This window comes from Naegleria lovaniensis, assembly GCF_003324165.1.
Source record: "Naegleria lovaniensis strain ATCC 30569 chromosome Unknown tig008, whole genome shotgun sequence".
NCBI lineage: Eukaryota > Heterolobosea > Eutetramitea > Acrasida > Naegleriidae > Naegleria > Naegleria lovaniensis.
This window is the reverse complement of record NW_025407830.1, coordinates 703,080-713,987: the sequence shown is the minus strand read 5'-3', so window position 1 is coordinate 713,987 and position 10,908 is coordinate 703,080. Positions and strand designations below refer to the sequence as shown.

Sequence of the window (10,908 nt, the reverse complement as noted above, 5' to 3'; positions counted from 1 at the left end):
CGCCTGTGTATTAAGGCTCACCACCATCTACCTCCACTCAATCCGAGTACGTTCTTATCGATATTGTTCATGGTTTATTATTCACTTATTTAAACTACCCCAAGACTTGCCAAAACCATTTGCTCATTTGTTGTGGTTAGTTAATTTACTTAAATAAGTGTCAATAACCCACAACGCTTCGATTAGGTTGCCAAATTATTATTTGGTCGATAAGGTTCAACATTATATCAAGGAAATTTTCAAATTTTATTACTTGTTGGTCTACTGATTTTTATTGGACAGGAACTTCATTTGCTGATATTCAGACCTTTTCACCTTCACTTTTGCACCAGGGTGTGACAATGTGGCCAATTTAATATTCAACACAATGAACAACACCAGACCACATAGTGAGACCCAATTCAAATTCATCGTCTCTCCCTGATGTCTAAAATTCTCAGCCACATAATGTGTCGCAACCACCACATTCAACACTGCAATTAAGAACGGGAAATATTCTGCAGCATTCCTCAAAGAGAAACCATCTTCGCCTCCAAATAAATTTGGAGCCAAATTAATGACGCCCATCACAAAAAACAAAATGGCCACCGTTCTCTGCAAGTGAGGACTGTCATTGTTGAAGCCATACAATTCGCCAACTTGAATCTTGCCTTGCCCTCCAAAATACAGCATGAAACTATTAATCATGAAGACCATTCCAGTGGACATGGTTGCTAGACGATAGTAATGTTTTGGCTCCGTGTCCTCTTTGGTTACGAAATGACTTTTGGTGTGATGGCTGAGGGTTGATTTTGGACTCTGGTTTGTAGATTCCTGATCTTCTTCCTCTTCCTCCTCTAAATCCATTTGATCCCGAGAAGGAGGGGTTGATCGTATCATGGACGTTGAATTTCTAAGAAACGAAGAGGGTTGAGTGGAGGAAGAACGAAATTCATCATGACCTGAATCCAAATAATGATGGGATTTTCGTTGAAAGGAGGAAGAGATTCTGGGTTTATCCAAGTGATGATTGGAATTCCTTCTCTGGTTTTCATCAAATTCGCCTTTCGTTTCTCCATTCATGGATGAATTGTCTTCGTCGTACATGGGATTCATTATTGCCTTAGTTCGTTTCTTCTTTGATGATTCATCAAGTTCTGTTTCTTCTTCAATATCACCATCCGAATGATATTCTTCAACTTGTTCATCTTCCTCATCGTCAAGATCATCTTCTTCACCTCCGAGTTGTTTAAGGAATTCATTTTCCTTCTCCAATAATGGATCTCCTAACATGGATCTCTGTAGTACTTTGGAAGACATGTTCATAACTTGATGTAAACGATCTTTAATTTGCTGTAACTCGAATTCGGAGGTTGCTTCTTCTTGCTGATGGAGAGTTTTGTTAAATAAGAAGGGTTCGACAGGTTCCGCTGTTGTTTGTGTGGTGGATTCTTCCAACGAATTGAACGGTTGAGACTGATTGTTGTTCTGATGTTGAGAAACAAGATCTTGAACAGTGGTTAGAGTTGATTTTCCTAAAGACGGTTCTTCTAATTGCTGTTGTGAATGAAAATTCTTAGATGAAGAATTTCTGTCTTTTTGTTTTGAGACAAATGATTGATGTTGTCGTTGATTTAACAACGAATCTTGCTCTGTGTTGGGATCCGAATTGTTATTCATTGTTGTGGTCTTCCTGTCCTGTGTGTCGAGTTGAGATGCTAAATGGGGAGAATAGGATTGAACGGATGTGAGCATTTTGTTAAAATGGTTCAAAGACAGCATGTTGGAGTTTGTATTAAAATATGTGTTGTTACAAATATAAAATATTACCTTAAATGAATTTATTGAGCTGATTAGACTCACTGTTTTTTCCACACTTGAACCAAGTTGAGCTCATGTTCACAATGATGTGAGTTGCTAGAGAATATAAAAATATAAATGTAATGATTGTCGAATGAACGCGACAATGAACAATTCAACTGAAATTTAGTCACAGCACGTAATGCATGACCAACCTTATTCATTTGCTTGCTGTCTCTGATCACCAGTGGCTTGCCAATGCGTTTGCACATTATTCGCACAGTTACAATCATTGGTCACCTCAACTGCACCAATAAATATTGGTGCAAATTGCACCGTTTGAATAGCCACAGCATTTCGATTCTCTCCAATATTCGAAGCTTCTTGTTTTTGAGCAGGAATCATCACCACTCGAGTCACTTCCGAACTCAAACTTCCAGAATTTTTCATGGCATCCGTTTGAGGAGAGCTCGAGAATGAACTTGCTTGTTGCACTCGATTCACCAAATCCACCAATTGAATTCGACTCTTTTCATTGCCATACGCAAATCGAGGAAGTGTGAAATATCCTAATGGAGATTGAGGAGCACCAGTTTCAGCCGAACCCAATGTAAACTTTCCATTCGAAGAGACATTATACAAGTAATAATCAGGAAGCACATCATAGGGTAATGGATACGAATGTCCTCCTGTGGTGGTCCATGGAGCGGTTGCTCTCTTTTGAGGTTTTGTATTCAATACATAACCATTGCCAACAAAGACACTTGCAAAGACTGCCCATGTCGATTCCGTCTCTGCAATTTCACTCTCTCCGATATTTCCAGTACCTTGAATGGCTCCACTTCTCAATCCATGAGCAGTTACTTGTAAGGTAATACTTGTCGGAGTCGTTCGGAATGCAAAAGCATCTCGACCTCCCTGAGCCCCGCCTCCGCTCAACAAGTCCGTTCTGGCGCGAGTTTCACTTTCCGACAAGATGGCTCTCACGTGAAGTTTTTGAAGATAGGGAGCTCGAGTCGAGTTGCCCAAATTTTGAGCATTAAGGGGAATTTCCAAATCGGCGAGAATGGACTTGTAACGTCGACCTTGACCTCCGTATTGTTGTTTTTGAATGGTGAAGGGAATGTTTTGAGAATTGATGGGGAAATCTTGTAAAATGTGGAGAGAGGAGGATTCTGAATTGAGATCGGTTCCACCTTGCAGATTGAGTGAGAATTCTACAATACGATCTAAGGAAATCCACATTTGGAAATTTGGAGAGGGAAGTTGTGTGGAAATACTGTTGGGAAGAGATTGTTGACCAGAGGGAGTTGGAGAACCGAGGAGGGAATAGCCCATCATACCGTAGGTTGGTTTTGGCTGTTATGTAGAGTTGGTTCATGTTTTCGCACACAAGGTCGTTCAAGGTATGATGAATTTTACAAAACAAGGTTATTTCCATATTTGGTGGTAAACAATTCAACAAGTTCAAAAAGCAATACTTACATTACTTGAAAAATGATAGAGCAACAAATCCATTCGATCTGGATTTCTCTGAAGAATCTGATTCAAATCTGCACCTTGACCTGATTTTCCACAGTCATAATAACTCTCAAAGGTCACTCCTTGTTGAGTATCATTTTGAGTTTGATTCAAATATCTGACACAATACTTGGCCTCAGGAACATTGGTAAAAGAGGTAGGAGCTACCTGAGTCTGTAATTGCACGCTTCCTTGCTGTGGTTGTTGTTGGAGTGGGAATGGATGAACTCCACTCATCATTGCAACCAACACGAGCATGGACATAGCCAAGAAAAGGTTTTGAGTTGCATGCATGTTGGAATTCAATTTCAAGAGATTACTTTGTTTTTTTGTTATGTTTGACTAGTATGTGAAGCATGAGTCAAAACTTTTAAGAGTTGCAGAGATGAAGTTATCCTCTCGCTGTTGTATGATTGTGAGCATCTGAATTTGGTGTTTTTCTTATATGGGAATAAATTGGAAAATGTAAGGAACAAGATTTTTGAAAAAGAATAATTTCCTTTCGTCAATGAGTTGCATGAAGTGTATAAATTAATGGAATTTACAATTGTGTGTTTCAATACCATGTCATTCAACAACACAAGGAATGTATATTTTCAACAATAAGTTGAGAGGAATGCCTTGTGATATCATCTCCTCGAAAAGGTAAAATCAATTCATCTTTTTCCTTAAACCATTCTTGCAGATGCATAATTCTTTCTCTGTCGATACCACACAATTCCTCCAGCAATTATTGCAATCACAGCCAATGCCAATAATATCAATGAAATAATCAATCCAGCTATCAATCCAGATACTTCTCCACTGTTTACAGGACTATCCACAATTTTGACAATGAATGTATATTCAGCATCTCCCAAAAATCCAATATAATATTCCTGAGTCTCATCCTTTCCATTTCTATAATATTCATGTTTCATCTCCTTCTGTAAATTACTCATTGCTAGTTTATAATCAAAATCAGAAGAAGTTGGTCCATCATCTATTTTAATGTACATGGTTGCAGGTCCATATCGGACGGTGGCAGCAACATCCAAATACTTATTTACAGGTAACTGTACTCGATAATACACGTGTGGTGGTGTGTCTGGAGGTTGTGGAGATACATTGCCAACTACTTTTTCTCCCAATCGTAATGATACAATAATGGATTCGTTCGAGGCTTGTCGTGGCGTTGGTACTAATGAGCGAACGAGTTCAATTGAACTACTACTTGTACTACTGCACATGATCATGTTCAATCCGAACACGAATAATACAATTACGAGAAGGGTTCTTACAATTCGAGGAAGACGATTGATTGAGCGGTTTTGAAACATTTTTTTTTGAGATTAATCGTTCAAAAGAAGGGATGGTTTTTATTGGGAATGAAACGAGAAGAGTAGAAAGTAATTGGATGATGGTAAATATTAGTGTTTGATGAGAAATTGGAAGAAGAAGGAATTCAGGCATGCATGTCGTGTGAACATGAATGAATTTCATGAACATGAAATTTATCCGAGTTCATAAAAATTACTGATAGAGGACGAATGACAGTTTGTTTTGAGTGGATGACTTGCTGCCTTACTACAACTAAGAATATGAGTGATTGATACATCCAAATTCATTCAAAATATTCCACCCAATAAATCCATATAAATCAATTTCATGCACATTCCCTCACTCAAATTATACATTACTTCTTATTTCCGAGAACTTTTGCTCTCATACAACGTAACAACTTGTCATGTTCAAAAGAGCATCCACTTCTCTCAGCCCTAGTACTACGTAAGCAAATGAAAAAGTTTGTTTGTAAAAATTCGCAGTCATGAATTGGTTCTGTTTGGTCTCTAGCAACCTTTCCTTCTCGAATCAATTTGTCCAACATGGAAGGTCTATCCCATTGTACTTTTCCTGACGTTCTTTCAAAATAATAAATATCACCAACATTGCCTCCGACAATTGGAGGTGGACCCATTGGAGTTGGTGTTGTTGCTTCGTCCTGTATTGGTTGTTGTGTTGGAGTAACAATCATGGCACTTCCCCAAACACCTTCATTCTCTGCAAAGTGTTGAGCAAAATTTTCAACACATTTCCACAATTGTTGTTCGGTAGCTTCCATTTGAACCGTGCTCACGGTCTGAACCGTTCTCAATCTCAATAATTCACGATTAATTGCTTTGCACGGTCCTAATAAAGCAGCAGCAATCATATCTCTACGAATTTGATCGTGTTCTATCGAAACTCGTGTTTCTTTCGACTCTTCATTGTTTCCCGATGATGATGCCGATGAGGCTTGTTGACTCATTTTTCAATGTTGAATTAACCTTCAAAAAACTTGGCTAATAAATCCAATCAAAATAATTCCATCAAAATCAACAGTGGCATCTTCCGACGAGATGAGAGAGGGCAAGACTAAGAAATATTGAAATATTATAATTTACAACATGTTTTTAATTTCATTTAATTTTTATAATATTTAAACAAGCCTATTGAAATTCATTTCACTTCCGGCTTATTCATTCTTCTCCATTCTTGCATTCCTCCTTTCAATTGAAACGCATTATATCCATTCCGTGAAAGCCATTTCACTGCAGCAATGCTCCGATGAGCACTCAAACATATAGCATAAACAGGGCGTGAAGGATCTAATTTCATCTGTTCCATTCTCGATGAAAAACTAAAAACATTTGGAAGGAAGGAACAATTCAGAGAGCCTTCAATATGACCTTCTTGATATTCCGTTTCTGTCCTTACATCTATAATTTGAGGAGGAGGCTCGGGTTTGGATTGTACCAACTGATGCAATGTATCGGAATCAATTTCTGGTACCGAACCAAACGTCCACCACCAAGGAGAGGAGAACCATGATGGTTCCTCGGAAGAAGATGGAGCAGTACTTGTGTTGGTTGAGTTGGTAGTATTTGTGGTCATCAAGTTGTGGTTTTTCTTGTGAAGGGAATGTTGGAGAGCCAGATGATGTACCTACATTTTCTTGAATTGGAATTTTAACAAAAGATTGAACAAAGGTTTCGGCGATTCTTTGAGGCCTCACTTTCAAACTCACTGAGAACAAGATACATTTTGACAAGTGTCATTTCACAACCCTTAGCAAGTGTTATTCCTCAATATGAAGAAAAAACCTGTCAAGTCATGCGTGCGTATTTTCTTTTCGGAAGCGACATTTCAGTTCGTGTCCATTGAAGACATTCTCTCCTTTCTTCATGATGCTCAATGATCATCCGAGTGTTGTTGGTGTTCCATTCATCGCGACCACAAGATCCTACGCGCTTGCGCACTTTTAACATTGAGACAAGAATTTAAAAGTGCGACACCCAACACCAAACAATCAACAAAAAAAAATATTCCATTTACAATTTCATTTCAATAACCTAATACCTCATGAGCTATCAAAGGCTAACAGAATTTGCTTCTTCTTCAGAGAGTTCTGCTCTGAATGATTCGATCAAGTTGGAATTGTTATCTTTTGTTAAAAGGCTTCAACAACATCCGTTGGGCTCGGAAATGAATTATCGGGATGAGAAGAAATTATTTGGAAAGGCACACCGGAGTGTATTCAGTGCAGATTCCTTATTGAAGATTATTGAGAAGGAATGTCAAGTAGATCAGAAAGGAGCAGAGAAAATTGCGAATTCCATGATTGAACATGAAATGATCATTTGCACTTCTGATGGAAAGAAGAAACACATGATTCGAGATGGAAAGTTATTTAAATTTACACAAAAGTATTTGCCTAGAATGGTTATTTTGGGAGGAGGACATGCAGGAGTAAGTGTTGTTGATAGCTCTCTCAAATCGATCTGAACGAATTTTCAAACATGTTGAAATGAAATTGATTCAAAATTGTTGGAATATCACATTCATGAACATGTAAATGATAGATCACTGTAGCTCAAAACTTGTACGAATATTTCAACATTATCCTTATTGACAAGAATGACGTTTCAAGTTTGAAACCTTCTCACCCCATTGTGTTAGAAAAAGAGGAGCATGCAGAGAAAATTTCTGTTCAACTTTCAGAAGTGATGAAAAATAGGGGGACATTCATTCGTGGCTTAGTGAGGCATGTGACACCCAATGGAGTATTCATTGAAACATCGAACACTACTTTTGAATTTGACTCTTTGGATTCTACGCAAGTCGACGACAAAATTTCACAAAATTGCAAATTTCTGAAATTTGAATATTTGGTCATTGCCACAGGATCCTCTTCTTGGAAAAACAAATTAGATTTTACACAAGACAACCATCCAGATAACAAGATTCACTACGTAGATCCTTACTCGTTAGAAAGTGTGAAATCTTCCGTGCCTCTTCTCAAAAGCGACTCGACAAAGAAAATTGTATTGATTGGTGGTGGATTTATTGGTGTAGAATTTACTGGTTCCCTAGCCTTTTCTTACCCAAAGAGAGAATTTATTCTCATCCAACGAGGTGACATGCTCATGAAACCTTCAGAAGCGGCACACAAGGTCGTGTCAGATGATTTCAAAAAATTCAAAAATCTCAAAGTCATGTTCAATTCACAAGTGACATCTCAGAAGGATGGAAATACTCTTGTGGTCAAGACCAGTGACACCAAAAATCAGCAACAAGATGGCTCTGAGGAGGTAGAAATTGATTGCGCTGTTTGTTACTTGTGTAGCGGAGGTAAACCCAACACGGACATGTTAAAAGGATCTGTTTTTGAGTCTGTTCTGGATGACAGAGGATATATTAAGGTGAACAAACATTTTCAACTTTTGGATCCAAGTGACAATACCAAATATTTGAGAAATATCTTTGCTCTCAGTGATGTGAATAATTTAGAAGTTGACAAGTTAATGCAAAATGCCAGGCTTCAATCAGCCACGTTTACAGACGTTGCTAAATTACTCGTTCAACACTCGAAAGAATCTCTGCCATCCTATGACGTTGATGTGCGAGTGAAGGCAGCCAGTGTTGGTCCCAAACACGGCTTTGTGATTAAGGAAGAAAAAGTGTTATTTTCCTCATTTATGGTCAACAAATTGAAAGGAGTTTTGGAAACGACCGTCATGAAACAATATCGTAAAACGGATTAAAGATATATCCACAAGTGTGTGAATTTAATAATTTCTCCTGTTCTCTTCATGGATCAGAACTGATCAAGTAATACAGAGCTCGAAATTTTACAAAATACAAGTAAATGTTTGTACAAAATTGAATCTAATGACATTTCAAAATTGAAAAAAACAAAATTGAAAACTCATCGCCATGGTCATGTCGTATGGTACTCATCATCTCACCACTCCTCCAATCCAAATAATTTCTTTCCAATAGGCGACGGCACAAATTCTCGAGGCATTTGTTGAAGAATCAATTGTCTTCGCATTTCAAAAAAGTTGGTTTTTGAATTCTCATTCACCATCACACTCGAATCCATATACTTTTCACATTTAAACATTCGAATGTACTGAACCATATGAAATCGATCCGAGTCATTGGGATAGGTACAAGTTGGAATGCGCGAATCCCATACCAACAAGGCTCCTGCTGGCAATGAAATTGCTTTTGCATACGGATACAAATCATACGAAAGTGGCACTTTGATGAACGATTCTTGATGTTCTGTGAGTGTGCCAAATCGTTTATAGGTTGCTTTGGTCCACGTGAGAAAATTATCGGGCGCGTGAAAACTCGGAACTAACATGAGACCGCCATCCTGCTCACGCGAATCCACAAAATTAATCAAGCCTTGTAATTTCCATTCGTCGCGTAAATAGTCATGGGCGGGATTTGAAGTGTAGGCGTTGGGATCCATCACTGGAAAAATTCCATAATCTTCATTGAGCAAGAATTTTCTGGGAGTGCTACTCTTTAAGCAATGCATGGCTTTTTCACAGGGAGAATGTTTGGAAGAGGGTTTCTTTTTGGATTTTCCAGAGGAGGTTCCAATTTCCATGGAAATTAAAGAATTTTTTCCATTGCTGAGAGAAGGTTCTGAAAAATTGGATAAAGTCGAAGTGGAGGCATGATGATCAGTGAGAGGACTTGAAATTAATCCTCCAGTTCCGCTTCCAGAAATTTCCGAAAATGTAGAATTTTGTGTTCCTAAATTTGGTAATAAATCCAAGCTACTTGAATTCAAATGTTTTTGTAAATTCGTATTCAGTGTTTGATATTGTTTGTAGAGTTTCCAGGGATTGAGTCTCCAATGTAACCAATTCGATTTTGTTTTGTATTGAGGAAAATCTTTTCGAGTTTTTCCATCCTTGCATAAAACATCTTTGGTCGGCTTCATGACACCGTACGTGTCGAATCCGACCCATAATTTGTTACAATTATTCATGAGAAGATTAAATATTCGGTAAATGTTTTCATTTTGTCGATTTTCCATGGCACAAATTCCCTATTTCGAAAACGAACGTTTGTGAAAATCATGACAAGAGAATAAAATCCAAAATTCAGGTTGCCGTTTCAATTTTAAAATTATGTTGTTGTAGAAATAATTTTGAAATTCACCATGATTGTAAAATTTTTACAATTTTTCCAATAGTTGACAGATTATTCAAAAATAATAATAATTTTCACAAACATAAAATAAATTGATCATAATTACTTGTCTTTCACTTACCATTGCAGGTTGATTTCCCAAAATTCCCACATTATCAAACTCTGGCCATCCACATTCCTCTCGCCACGTCGTTGGATCATTTCTCTGCACCGGTGTAAATCCACTATTAGAATTCCCATTCGAATTCGATTCTACATTCGATTTGACACATTCCGCACTTGCATGAAATTGTCTCAAACTTTCAATGATGGATTTCGTCGAATCATCCGTTCCCTCAATAATCCTCCAAATTTCTTCAATACTTTGCTCAATTTCTTGTTCGGACAAGACATTCCGAACCACGACAAAACCATACTTTTCAAAAAATGTTTTAATTTCATCCAATTCATCCAATGTGAAATTTTGAGTATAGAGTCCATCACTCGTTTTTGGAAGACTTGCTGGAATGGCAGTGTTATTCATGGAAATTCCTGAAATTCCATTGTGGGAATGAGAGGAAGCAAGAGGGGAGTTTGTTTCTTTTTTTTTTGAGGATTTGAACATTTTGAAGGAAGTTTTGAATTTGTTGGTCGGAGAAGGAGGAGGAGAAGGCGGAGATTTTGGTTCCGAAGATGAAGTGATCGAATCAGTCGTAGTGCTAGTGCTTGTAGTGGAGCTAGTACTTGTGGTCGATTCTGTCGTTTGATGTTGTCCCATAGTGTGTTGGTTGTTGTTGTTTTACGATGTTGTTAAAAAATATATTGTTAAATAAAGTGTCAAAATGTTGTTGCAATAAGATTACAATAATAATATTAATAATAATATTATGAAGTGTGTGTCTGTGTTGAATCTTTTTTTCAATGATGAAATTGGAAAATGAAAAACAATAAAAACAGAATGAAGGTTTTTCGGAAGATGTTGATGATGAAAATTATTTTCCGTGAAATGTCAAGACTCGCACAAATTGTTGTTCAATAATTATTATTTGGATTCGTTTGAATGATGAATGAGAATATTACAAGAGGTTTCGTGGAGAGGTTTCGGCTTGGTCTCATGCAACACAGTCGACGATTTGCAAATTCGACTCAAGCGAG

The 10,908-nt window shown here is 37.6% G+C and overlaps 7 protein-coding genes across 7 annotated transcripts; 1 reads left to right on the top strand and 6 right to left on the bottom strand.

The window, feature by feature from the left end:
• Window positions 1–261: 261 nt before the first annotated feature.
• On the bottom strand, window positions 262–1,734 carry C9374_014661 (uncharacterized protein; the record flags this gene model as incomplete). The annotated part of the gene is made up of 1 exon (XM_044690673.1): window positions 262–1,734. One exon carries the CDS (start codon window positions 1,732–1,734, stop codon window positions 262–264), a length of 1,473 nt encoding a protein of 490 aa, XP_044553253.1.
• A 261-nt stretch (window positions 1,735–1,995) lies between these two features.
• C9374_014660 (uncharacterized protein) lies at window positions 1,996–3,594 on the bottom strand (the record flags this gene model as incomplete). Its single annotated transcript, XM_044690672.1, has 2 exons — window positions 1,996–3,138; window positions 3,265–3,594. The coding sequence occupies 2 exons, from the start codon at window positions 3,592–3,594 to the stop codon at window positions 1,996–1,998; spliced, it is 1,473 nt and encodes a 490-aa protein (XP_044553252.1).
• A 374-nt stretch (window positions 3,595–3,968) lies between these two features.
• On the bottom strand, window positions 3,969–4,619 carry C9374_014659 (uncharacterized protein; the record flags this gene model as incomplete). Its single annotated transcript, XM_044690671.1, has 1 exon — window positions 3,969–4,619. One exon carries the CDS (start codon window positions 4,617–4,619, stop codon window positions 3,969–3,971), a length of 651 nt encoding a protein of 216 aa, XP_044553251.1.
• A 356-nt stretch (window positions 4,620–4,975) lies between these two features.
• On the bottom strand, window positions 4,976–5,587 carry C9374_014658 (uncharacterized protein; the record flags this gene model as incomplete). The annotated part of the gene is made up of 1 exon (XM_044690670.1): window positions 4,976–5,587. One exon carries the CDS (start codon window positions 5,585–5,587, stop codon window positions 4,976–4,978), a length of 612 nt encoding a protein of 203 aa, XP_044553250.1.
• A 191-nt stretch (window positions 5,588–5,778) lies between these two features.
• C9374_014657 (uncharacterized protein) lies at window positions 5,779–6,213 on the bottom strand (the record flags this gene model as incomplete). The annotated part of the gene is made up of 1 exon (XM_044690668.1): window positions 5,779–6,213. The coding sequence occupies one exon, from the start codon at window positions 6,211–6,213 to the stop codon at window positions 5,779–5,781; it is 435 nt and encodes a 144-aa protein (XP_044553249.1).
• Window positions 6,214–6,681: 468 nt separating this feature from the next.
• C9374_014656 (uncharacterized protein) lies at window positions 6,682–8,363 on the top strand (the record flags this gene model as incomplete). Its single annotated transcript, XM_044690667.1, has 2 exons — window positions 6,682–7,068; window positions 7,182–8,363. 2 exons carry the CDS (start codon window positions 6,682–6,684, stop codon window positions 8,361–8,363), a joined length of 1,569 nt encoding a protein of 522 aa, XP_044553248.1.
• A 200-nt stretch (window positions 8,364–8,563) lies between these two features.
• C9374_014655 (uncharacterized protein) lies at window positions 8,564–10,531 on the bottom strand (the record flags this gene model as incomplete). Its single annotated transcript, XM_044690666.1, has 2 exons — window positions 8,564–9,670; window positions 9,896–10,531. The coding sequence occupies 2 exons, from the start codon at window positions 10,529–10,531 to the stop codon at window positions 8,564–8,566; spliced, it is 1,743 nt and encodes a 580-aa protein (XP_044553247.1).
• Window positions 10,532–10,908: the final 377 nt, after the last annotated feature.